At 38.9% G+C, this 12,012-nt stretch overlaps 1 protein-coding gene across 3 annotated transcripts; it reads right to left on the reverse strand.

The window, feature by feature from the left end:
* Positions 1 to 1,056: 1,056 nt before the first annotated feature.
* Positions 1,057 to 11,386, reverse strand: LOC103723914 (ER membrane protein complex subunit 6-like). 3 transcript variants are annotated; one of them, XM_039125659.1, is made up of 4 exons: positions 11,024 to 11,386; positions 4,701 to 4,896; positions 1,916 to 1,949; positions 1,057 to 1,428 (listed from the first exon to the last, which is right to left on the reverse strand). In XM_039125659.1, the coding sequence occupies exons 1-4, from the start codon at positions 11,137 to 11,139 to the stop codon at positions 1,370 to 1,372; spliced, it is 405 nt and encodes a 134-aa protein (XP_038981587.1). In that variant the 5' UTR covers positions 11,140 to 11,386; the 3' UTR covers positions 1,057 to 1,369. The 3 variants fall into 3 exon arrangements, with proteins under 3 accessions (XP_038981587.1, XP_038981588.1, XP_038981591.1); XM_039125660.1 differs by having other exon boundaries at positions 1,118 to 1,428; positions 1,916 to 1,935; positions 11,024 to 11,384; XM_039125663.1 differs by lacking the exon at positions 1,057 to 1,428 and adding an exon at positions 1,454 to 1,741 and having other exon boundaries at positions 1,916 to 1,935; positions 11,024 to 11,385.
* Positions 11,387 to 12,012: the final 626 nt, after the last annotated feature.

A 12,012-nucleotide genomic window follows, 5' to 3' on the forward strand; every position in this document is an offset into this window, starting at 1 on the left:
TTGAAAACAGAATGGCCAATATATATCTAACTGTGTTGGACTAGCTCGGAAGACAACGATCCAACGGACAGGGATTTGATCGGACCTAGGTTGAGACTTCCAATTCGAACCGACGAAGCTAAAGTTTATTTGTATTAATAAAGTTTCCAACCAGGCCGGCTTAAAAGCTGGCTCGGTCGATTTAAATCTAATGAACCCAACTTGATCCAACACGAAATGTATGCGCGTTGAAAAATTTAGTATTGGATTAGGTTCGGGATTGGGTAATTGAGTCCATTGTCAGGTTTGAGTCGCATTGCTGAAGTTGGTCTTAAGTTGGTGCAATGTTCCCGTATAAAGTGGCTTTGTCCTTAGAGAAAAGCGCAACGTTTTCTTTTCTTATTTACCTTCTAAAACCAAAAGTTCAACCATATTCCAATATAAAGTGGCTCTGTCCTTACATAGAAGAGTCCAATCACCAGAGAAGAATTAGCGTGCGTGGAAATTATTCATGGATAAGGTATGAATGCGTAGAAAGAATTTTCCAACATGCCCGTGAAGTTTGCCCGCACGAAACACCCCAAATCATACGGCATCAGGCACGAGACAGATTCCAGACCTCTTTCTTACAGGGAGACACCGTTTAGGAGAAACGCAGGCAACAAATCTGGAAGGAGAAATTTATGTTCATCTTCGCATTGCCACTGTAGGATGTGCTGAAATGATTAATACAGGAAATATTAAATTGCTCATACATGCATGATGCTATCACTCATATCTTGTAAGTCATCCTTATTTCACTGGATGGGAAAAATTAATTTTCCTGATACCATTGCTCATGGTGGGAGGGAGGGAGAACTTGCAAAATCATACTTTCAACAGTACCATACCAATAACAACTTTTATTTCCAGTTTTTAGGTGTTTTGGACTGAGTAATTATATCTCTTAAATAGTTATTCTAAAAAGTAGGCAATTACTTGAGCTAGTTAGCAACTCCTACATTGCCAACTTATGGAACCGATAATCAAGTCACCGTAAATTTCAATCATCGAGGTCTTCTTTCAACAAGAATAACATCTAGAACCGATAATCAAGTCACCGTAAATTTCAATCATCAAGGGCTGCTTTCAACAAGAATAACATCTAGCAACAGTCTTCTCTAATTTATAAATAAATTAACAGGTTTAATTCAACAGAGGATAGAAAATGAGGACTTTGCTGCAATCCTCGTCTTAGAGTAAAATAAGAAAGATGACATTACTTATATCAAGCAAACAAGCCAGAGGGTTTCTCCTCATCAAGTGCCTGCTAAATAGCGATAACGATAGCTTTCAGCAGGAATGCATTTTGATTAGCCATTTAATGAATACCATCCGTTCTGCATCACCTTCAGGTAATAATCAAACGCTCCCCTTGCTCAGAATATGTGAACAATGTCATAAGCAAACCTGAGTACGTTAAAGATCTTGCAACTGAAAGGCTGAAGTATTGTATCTATCATGTCATTAAATTTGTACGTATCATGTCATTATACAGTTACATGAGACAGCATGGATGGGAGGACAGCTGGGTTTCTCCAAGGAACAAGTCGGTCAAGCAGATGAGAAATGCTAACACAACTCTCAGACACAAGATACACAGAAATGTGTAACCTTCCTATTGCTCCTCAAACAACAAGTAACAGCTAGAAAAGGAGCAATAGAAGTGCTACACATTGGTTTTGACCTTTTTCTCAGTTGTCAGTGGTACCCTAGCACTGTTCTGTAAGGAATTATTAATCAAGGGGGTACATGAGACAACTGAGGATAACCTGATTTTGAAGGAAATTACTGAATAAATGGTAGTGGGAAATATAAATCCAACAAAACAAGCCAGTAAAAAATGTGTAAAAGATGCAATTATGAGCATAAAGTTTCTACCCTGATTAGAGGATACGTCCAGAACAGCACGAACGACTGCAAGCATAAAACTAACATAATATTAGAGACAACGTTTAGTAGTATCAAGCAAAAAAAAGTAAGGCTGAGATACAAACATGGCAAACATTAATATGAACAAAAGCTAGCTGGAAATAAAAATGATCAAGCACAAACTAGTTGATTCTTTTAAAAGACTCATTTAATCAACATTTTTTCAGATAGGACTCTAGAAAAGTCCTTTCACATATTATAACCTCACCATTTCAGAGTCATTTTATACTTAATTCAAATCAGAATATACCCCTTTGTATACTAATCTTGACAACGGGATACCTGCCATCTATATCAGTATTCATTATACAGATTTTGAACTGTCATTTAAATTTCCAAATTCAAAGTGGTTCCATTCGAGCTAATTCATATTAGCAGTAATTCTAAGTATTCTAACATCATATTCAAAATTATCTAACATTCAACCTGAATTTCCCAAGATCCTTCAATTCGATCCCAGATTTATGCTGTAAAGCATGAATTCAGTGTTCTTAAAGAAACTGATCAAACAAAGGACGAGTCTCTACTTATGCTTTTCAAAAATACATAATTTTTGCGAGCAGCTTTTCAAGAAATTAAGAAAAAAATGGGTGGCAGGGATCATGACCATCATAGCTATGCAATGGTCGCCCTTACACATCGATTTCTCGCTGTTCTTGGCTCGATGTACATAAATCCTTCCTCCACAAAGTTCCCAGTAGCAAAGAATCTGGATCCTCACTGGATCGGGATTGGACTGGAGAGGTCCAATCTCTAAATCACAGCCATCCATCTGTTGCAGAAAGGCCATGATTGAAAGGGCCCCATGCAGTGCATGGGCCAGCAGGCTGCATGATGCCCCATGGGGCACTCTCCATCTCCAACCTCCTCTTCTTTAACCCTAAAGAATTAATCAACAATTTCCTTCTCTGAAGACAAATTAGGGCTTCCAAGGAGAAAATGGGGGCTACAGAGATAATATGAGATTTGTGTGTGTGTGTGTGTGTGTGTGTGTGTGTGTGAGAGAGAGAGAGAGAGAGAGAGAGAGGCTTACTGGAAGTGGCAGAAGGGTGGTGGTCATATGGATCTTGGGGAAAATCACTACCGACAGTTGGGATGAATGGGATAGAACAGAAAGTTTGCTGCTTCAACAACTTAGATGTGGAGAACTGGTACTAAGGCCAAGGGCATCCAAAGAAACCCCATTGGATCTAGATGACCACTATTTGCTATCTCCAGTTTTCTTTCTTCTCGAACCAAATACTTGGAGAGATGTTTGAATTTGATTCTTGTGTATGCGTCCATGCAATACTGGTTATTAGCTGTACTCTTCCCAAACTATGGATAGCAAGCAATAAGATCAGTTGCAACCTTAATCTAATACTCTCTTTGGGTCCTGTCTTACATTGTAGGCCATCCTTAGGCGGTCTGGAATCACAACCTCTACTTACAAGGGGAAAGAGAAAAAGACAACCTAACCTCAAGACTTTTAACCATACATAACCTAGTTTTGATGGACTTATCAGTTTCTGTTCAACACACCAAAATCGGTCGAAACTATACTAAAATTTGAGTTTCAGCTAAAATTGGCCAAAACTGCAGAACTCGAGCAATAAAAAACACTCCAAACAAACTTTAGACCGCATTATCAAAATAGGTACAAAGATTATATAGAAATCTGATACATTCTCTTAAATTTTAACATTTAATACAGATTATTTGTTCCACACACTATAACCCCTTTTTTCCCTAAACCAAAAGATCCTCAAATGACAAAGAATACATTTTTTATCTCCATATTTTCTACCTCTATTTTTAGCTTACTGCCTGAATTTGTTCTTGCAATGAAGAGGGATGAACCTTTTCTAACGGTTTGAAGAATTCATCCTTTTAGTAGGCCTTAGTTGTGTAATAGGGGGCACATAAAGCCAAGAAAATTGTGTTTTACAAATAAGCGTGGCTATCCACTTATCAGGGCAAAGTAGTCATTTGTCCATAATAAAGGTCAAATAATTAGTTTTCCAAGAACGGTTGTCAAGTTATCGGACCATAGACCGTAGCTCATATATGTGGGTGAGCTTGTGCATTCTGATATATCAAGTGGAGAAACCAGTAAATCAAGTGGAGAAACAAGGTGATAGTACAAGTTGTTGGTGCTTGTGTTGCCTTTATGGCATGGCATAGTGTAACAGAGTCCCGCAAGACATCCAAGTCTAATTAAAACATCATTCAGAAATTCATATTAGATAGCAGTAAATCCCACAGAAAGATTTGTCTATCAGGTTGTAGAACAAGGGAAGTACTTATTGGTATTTTCATAGATGTGTTCTGCGGGTTACATTTCTAATTTCAAATTCTAAATACATTGTTGCCCAGCTGCAGACCTAAAGCCAATAAAAAGCTTTACTGGAGTCAAACCATCAACTGTATTAAGCTACCAACAAAAGTTTGGAGTTCCTATTAGGCTAAGAGGTCGCAAGCAAAAAGACATGATATCATAAACTCCTAGGAAATGGCATATGATATTGCATTCATGTATTAGGCAGATGGAAGAAATTATAATTTATCAAGCAATAAGACTTAAACATGATCCATCAGGAAGATATCAGGCACATGTTTTGGCGTAGTTATTAGATTTGCTTAAAAGACAATTGGCTAGGAAAAATATGACAGTTCATGTATTATAAAAGCAATTATAAACTTGCATTCTTAGCTATATTATAAACTGAGGAACTCCACAAGTAGCCAATATAAATGAGTTAGAATCATACCATGAGGCCACCCAGAAATCCATCAATTACAATTCTGTTCCAACAATCAAAGTATTTGTGGGTCGAAAATTTTGCCTTCGCTGCAAATCCCAAAGAAGCGGTTGCCATAATTAAGAAATAAAGAACAAAGCCCATCAAGCCAGTAAATCCCCAAATTCCAGCAACCACTCCGCCAATGATAGACAAGAAGGTACGACTGCAGAGACAGAAGTGAATTGTTCAATTTTCTGTTAGATGGTGTCTCGTGCCTTTTAGGAAGCAAAATAGCGAACCCAATCCCAGTTTTTGATGGACAAGGGATCTAACTGCTATATCAGCTTGAACTTAACAATAATCTTATTTTGAAGTACACCAACCTTTACTCTTACTCATATAAAGCAATAAGGTAAATTTACAAGAAACAACTCGCAAAATTTTCATATAATTTAAATGAAAAATGAATAAAAAATATGTCCAAGTTGTCACAGTAATCATTATTAGTTTCTTGCCCAGAGCATTCTAAACATAAACTTACACATTTCACATCACTGCACAAAATGGATGCCATGCTCAACAGAAACCCAAAAAAATGTTTTCCATTTCACCCATGGAAGTTTGCACTTAAATTTCTAAGAACATCATTATGGCAAATTTTTAGTCCTTCACTTCTGTTTCTTGAATAAAAAATGACTTTTTTATTTGGTAGACTCTCCAATATACTTTTATCATTTGCATCTACTAGATCTATGACATTCCAGGAAAAAATCTTCATCAGCTCCAGAGATTTTTCCCACTATCCATTACATTATTTCTCCTCCCTGCTCTCCAAAGTTGTGTGGTTATTTTTCCTGTTTCTTCCAAATGTTCTGATGCAAACCATAGCTTGAATACCTTGCCCCTATTCTCTCCTCGCTAAACCACTCCAAATCTAAAATTATCAAAGTCATCCCCTACTTGATCATATGGATGGGAAGATCTACTTATGCAATTTTTCAAGAAAGAGTCGTCTCATTTCCTTACTTCTTCGTTCTTTCGAATTCATTCACTTCGACGGCTGGTTCTGAACACCGCGTCACCTACTTTCTTACTTACTAATCGTTGTTACCACCCCTACTAAACTCCCATAGCACCGAATAAAACCTCTCTTAGAAAGTAGGGGCGCGCTAGCTGCGAAGAAAACGCTTACACAATATAGATATAGGGGCGCGCTAGCCCTCTACTAGTAAAGACTTTTCCCTTTACTATGAAATTCAGGTTTTTGGAATTGATTTTGATCAACCGAGTACCGAGCAAAAATGACTTGCTTTACTAACAGCAGCATGGATATTGAATGAATGATTTAGGACCTAGAAACTAAAGACATGATCAGGTGCTAGTAGGATAGCTGGGCATAGGGCTGTTAATGAGCCGAGCTGCTCGGGCTCGGCTCGGGCTTGGCTCGGTAAAAGCCCGGCTCGGGCTTGGCTCGTTAGTCAAACGAGCCCGAGCCCGAGCCCAATATGAGGCTCGTTTACACCCGAGCCCGAGCCCGAACTCGAGCCCGAGCAGCTCACGAGCCCAAACGAGCTCTAGTCTCCCACTGAAAAATTTTATTTCAGCACTATAATTCATAAAAATCTGACCACATAGAGAAAAATAGCCTATTATCAAGCCCGAGCCCGAGCTCGAGCCCGATTACGAGCCCGAGCTCGAGCTCGTTCTGGAGCTTGTAATTGAAACGAGCTTTACGAGCTCAAGCCCGAGCCTTTGCTTTGCCAAGCGAGCCCGAGCTCGAGCTCAATATAGAGCTCGTTACCGAGCTCGAGCCCGAGCCCGAGCCCGAGCTTCTGTGAAACGAGCCGAGCCGAGCTCTCCCAGGCTCGGGCTTGGCTCGGCTCGTTAACAGCCCTAGCTGGGCACTTGCTTGTCTTATTACTGTTACCTCTCCCTAATTGACTACAAAGTGTATGTGACAAACCAACTAGAAAGGCTAGTATTGTAGTACCTGATTCCCTCTGGCAACACTCATAGGACCAAAGAAAAGGAAAGTCTGCTGGTCAAAGGTCATGGGGTTTTGGAGTTTGGTTTATAAGCAATAGGTGCATGTCAAGGTTTGGAATGCACATAGTTTATTGGAGCTTCTTATCCCTTGGACATGGCTAGACAAGATCTCTGATCTAACATCAACCTTATGTTACCATTTTTGAAGCCAATCAGCATGAATTAAAAAAATTCAAAAAAGAGAAAATCTAATTCATAATTAGATATAAATAAATGGTAGTCTTGAGTGTTATACTTATTTTTAAAACAATAAGGAGTTAAATCAACAACCAATGGGCAAATTCTCAATTTCATAACTATTCAAAGACTAAATAAACATGAAATTAACCATGCTAAAAGAAAACAAAAGAAAAGAAAACACAGGTTCTGTTAATTCAACCCACAAACTATATAATTCTCTCACCTGCAACCAGGGACCAACCAAATAACCCCGTTCACTCTTGTAGTTGACCTTGGACATTTTTAATTTTTGGAAAAACATAAACATAGGCCTTTAAGCATTGCAGGAAATTGGGGGTACTAACTGAAAAAAATGATGAAGGCGCTCAAATCAATCCTCAAGCAATTCAAATTGTAATATGATTCCCATCACTGAAACTTCAATTTTTAGGGTCTATTTAATTGCCAAGTAAAGAATGGAAGAAAAGAAAATCCAAGGACAAAAGGATGCTGTAAGAAGTTTTAGATTTTTTTGATGCCTGATTGAGCTAACAAAATGGTATAGCAAGTTGAACAGTTAGTACTTGGGTAAGTTTGACCTAACCTACTTTCATTTGGCTTTTCTCAAGAGATAACAACCTAAAATGAAGAAAAAAAAATTATACCTTCTAGGAAAAACCTTAAACCTTCATTTTTCTCTTTATTTTCTCTCTTGAAATTTTCTTTTATTTGCCGAACAATTGAATAGAAGATTTTCCTTTAACTTTCTTTTGTTTTATTTTCTCAATAACCAAATAGAGTCGTAAGCACCATAACTCATGTGGTCACAAATTCAAGTTCAGGACATCTACTTGCCTAAAATTAATGTGTGTACATTTTGTAATGCCACTGAAAAAGCTACTCTGTATAACCCATAATTACATACTACCCCATAATGACTATTAAAGGCTTCTTGTAACAAAAATATGAAAATAAGGCCCTTCAAATAAATTGTCCCATATTAATTATAAAACAAAATCTAAAAGCCTGATCCCTCATCTATCATTTAGATAACATATTGAATATTCCATTATGCTACCACATTGATAGGGCTTACTATTTCCGTGCATCTTGCCCTTCCTCTCTTCATAAAACTACCGCATCCATTACCAAGATGAACCTTCAATGAAGGAATCTCAACAATAAACCAGGTGAGCAGTGGCCACAACCTTCCTCCATTGGAGGAGGTCCCAGGTTCAAGTCTTGAGAGGTTCATTCCGGTACTTGAGCTTGGTTATTTTCAGTAGGGTGGGCCTTTCTCCCCAATCCTGTCCTTCCTTTTCTCAGACAAACAAAAAAGAAGCCTCTCAACATACAACTAGTTATATCATCTGTTTGCGACATTTTTGGACATGATGCGTCATCTACAAATTACAGAAAATTCCTGATGCTCCTTGGAAGCATTCAAGAAGTTTTTAACTTAGAATTTATTCCTAGGGATAATTGTAACACCTTAATCAAACCTCGCATTCTTCCCTAAGCATGAAAAGAAATTAGTTTATTAGGCAATGCAACTTCATAGACCACCTACCTCCTATTTTATTATGCTTAATCTTCATCGACAGAACTACTCCTAAAAAGTTTAATTATGGGGATTTGAGATTGGTGTTGGGCCATCAAATGAACGAACAGGATCCAGATGAAGTATATAGTTCTGTTTTTAATACTTAAATTCTAAAAATATGATACGATTACAATAAGCTTATTCAATTAAGGAGGGTTGTTTTAAGTTCTGGATCCCACCTGTTTGCTACATACCCAAAAGAAAATTGAACTGTATTACTTGTCTTATCCTCCAAATCAAAGAAAAGGGCATGACACATTATTTTATAGCAATTGCTAAAGAGGAGTTTGATTAAAGTCTTATGTAAGGTCATGCTTTCCTTCCATGGGATGAATTTTTAAGATTAGCTTTCTAAATCAGTTTTTAGGGGCAAATAAAAGTTTCAATGAATTTCAGAATATATAAAGAATATTTATAGAAGACTATCAGTTTCATTCTTCACGGATTCACGGAAAGGATTCTAATATTTATGAGATGCTAACAACCAATCCTTAACATACTGAAGCCCGTGATTAAAGTTCAAGATGGGATATGTGCCACCTCAATATATTTCATCACTCTCTAACTTTCTTGCTTCCATTTGGGCATAAAATTGAGATTTTACCGACTTGTAAAATGTAGAAGTACCCTGAATGGGAAATATTTAGGTTATCATAGTGCCGGTCACACTTACAAAAGCATTGATCAGCCTAGTGATAACAAAGGGCTCGTTTGGTTCGCGGGAAAAGAAGGGGGGAAAGTGTGGTCAACGGGAAAGTAATGAGATGCCTCTTGTTTGGTTGGAGTTTTCAAAGGAGAGAGAAGGGAAAGTGGTATTCCCATGGGAATGTGATTCCCACATTTCATGGGAAAGTCTTTCCCATGAGAAACATGGAAAAGTTACTTTCCCATGAGGCGGGAATCACTCCATTTTTACTTTTTCCCAAAAAGTCCCTTCAGCATTAAAGAAGCATTAAAGAGGCATTAAAAACCTAATTTTTATTAAGGGCATAATAGGAATTATATATAACTTTCCTAGGAAAGTGGATGGCCAACCAAACATAAGCACCTTGGAAATTTGTCACTTTTCCATTGTCAACCAAACATGCCAAAAGTACTTTCCTAGGCATCCTCTTCCTAGGAATTTGTTTCCCAGGAATCATATTTCTAGGAAGGAAAATGCTTCCCGCGAACCAAACGAGCCCAAATTGTGCATTAAATTACGGGGCAAGACCACATATGCAGGTAGATTACCTGTATCATTTTGCTAAAATGATGCCATGGTTGTTGTCCATTTGTATACAGATTTGCCAACTAAGTTTCTCTTTGCATTTCCTGCTCAAGGAGCTTGTACCTACGTTCTATCTCCTTGTCAAAGGACTAAGAAATCCTTTGTTTTAAATTCTATTTTATACAATGGTTTCTATTTTTTCAGGTCAATTGACCATTCGTGATGAGCTATTTAAAGAAATCTTTCGTTGTATGGCCTCTAAAGCTTCTGCGAATATATTTCCTTTGAGTTTTCACAGAGGAACCATTCTCAAAGACAAATTTTAAGCCTAAGCTTTTCCATGATGTGTGATCTACCTAATTCCTATCACAATGCTCACCTCTATACCTTTTCCCATAATATGACCCGTCTACTATTTCCTACAGTCTGGTTTCTAAAATTCTCTCCAATCTTATTCTTCAACCATCTGTTCTCTTAAATCATTATTGTTTTATTAAGCCCCTAACCTTCACTTCATAGAACCAATTGATCCTAGAAACTTTCTAACTCGTCCTAATACTTGTTCTCTAACTATCCCCTAAAGCTTCATAGGAAGAAGCAAGCTGAAGAAAGGCACGAGAAAGAGTTGATACTCCCCTCTTCCACAATTAGGTGAAGACCAGGAGGGCCGTCCACCTCACGTCAACCTTCCACTTCCCTCCTCTCGATAGGTCCCAGGTGGGTGGACGAGTGCAACCCAGAACAGCCGGATGAGCCTCAGCCTCCAAACGCTCTGCCTAGATCTCGTATTTTCCACGTAGCTCGTCGGTCAAACCAATGATTCTCTTCTCAAAGTAATAGAGAGAGTTTTTTCCGGTATGTAGTGTAGTTCCGCGAGCTAGGAGCGCATCATCATTATAATGACCAAAAAGAAGACTCTGAAAATGTCCATTATTTACAGAAATATGAAACCCCTAAAAAGAGATAATGTTGGATCCATGTAACTAGTAAAAAGCAGTCTAGGTCCAAACGAGTAGATCGTAATTATATTACCTGAATTACAGGGGCTCCTAGGAGGCAAAATTAGCATAGACCAGTACACAGAGAGGAAAGCTTAAAAGTTTCAACCCTTGAGAGCATAGACTACATATTTTTTAGCGCACGCAGAGTAAAAGAACAAAACTCTTATGAGACAGCAGTGCACAAAGTTACACTCAGCAATCACTGCTAACGAGAACAAGGACGACTGGTACGTATCACGAATTAGCATGTGAAACTTGAATTTATAGAGGCAATATTCACTCGTGAAACATGGATCTATTTCTGAGTTGACGTTAGGGGTTGAGATTGGACCTGTAGTAGATGGATTTCATGTTGCTCTGTAGATTCTCGGCATTGAAGATGGGCATATCATCGCCATCTTCGCCGGATCTCTTCTCAGAAGCTCTCCCATCTTCATGCACCGCCATTGCCGCTTCCCTCTTCACCAGTATCAATTGGCAGGAGGAAAATCACAAGAAAAATAAAATAAAGAGAGACAAATATTTTTCCGAGGAAATCGAAGAGAGAATTGGGCAAGGGGCAAGGAATCAGGGCTAGGATCGGGGTTAGGGTTTTTGAAGTGTTCCTGCCTCGGTCCCAAAAATCGTCGCTCGCACTCGGGGTTCTCTCCCGTCCGGCTGCAACACTGAGATAAAGAGGAGGAAGGGCGGAGTCGCGGAGACCACCTGCGATTCCACGATGGAGCCCAACGGATCGAATTAGGGCCGGTTCTTGATCCGAGTCCGGTCCGTTAAATTGCAAAACCCGATCCGATAATCCAATGGCTCAGCAAGGGCCTGCGGAAGCTGCCATTGGCTGCACGGGAAAAATGACTTACAAGGCCTATTTGGATAGTTCTGCTTACATTCTCTTATTTTTTTTATTTTTTATTTTTTTTTTACTTTAACGGGTTAATCTTACAATACATGTATGAGTATACCTAATAAAATCAGAAAATACAATCTCACGAAGTGCCCGAGGCAACTCCCCCTCTCCTGACCACAGGGTACTTTCTGAATGGTTAGCACATAAGCAGCCACCCAATCGACAGCCCCGTTGGCCTCTCTAAATACATGCTTGGCCTGAAAGGCCCCACCATCCCTTGTCATCATCCAGATGTTCCGGAGCAAAAGGTGGTCCGAGCTCGCATCCCTCAATCCTACTGGATCCAACTGATCACTGTGGCCAAGTTACCCTCCAAGATGACCGAACTGGCCTGTAGTACTCACCTCGCATGTCGAAGGCACGCCCAGGCAGCCCTCAACTCCGCTCGAGAGATCGAAATGTCGAATAATTGATCA

The sequence above is a fragment of the Phoenix dactylifera genome, chromosome 4, assembly GCF_009389715.1.
Source record: "Phoenix dactylifera cultivar Barhee BC4 chromosome 4, palm_55x_up_171113_PBpolish2nd_filt_p, whole genome shotgun sequence".
Lineage (NCBI taxonomy): Eukaryota > Viridiplantae > Streptophyta > Magnoliopsida > Arecales > Arecaceae > Phoenix > Phoenix dactylifera.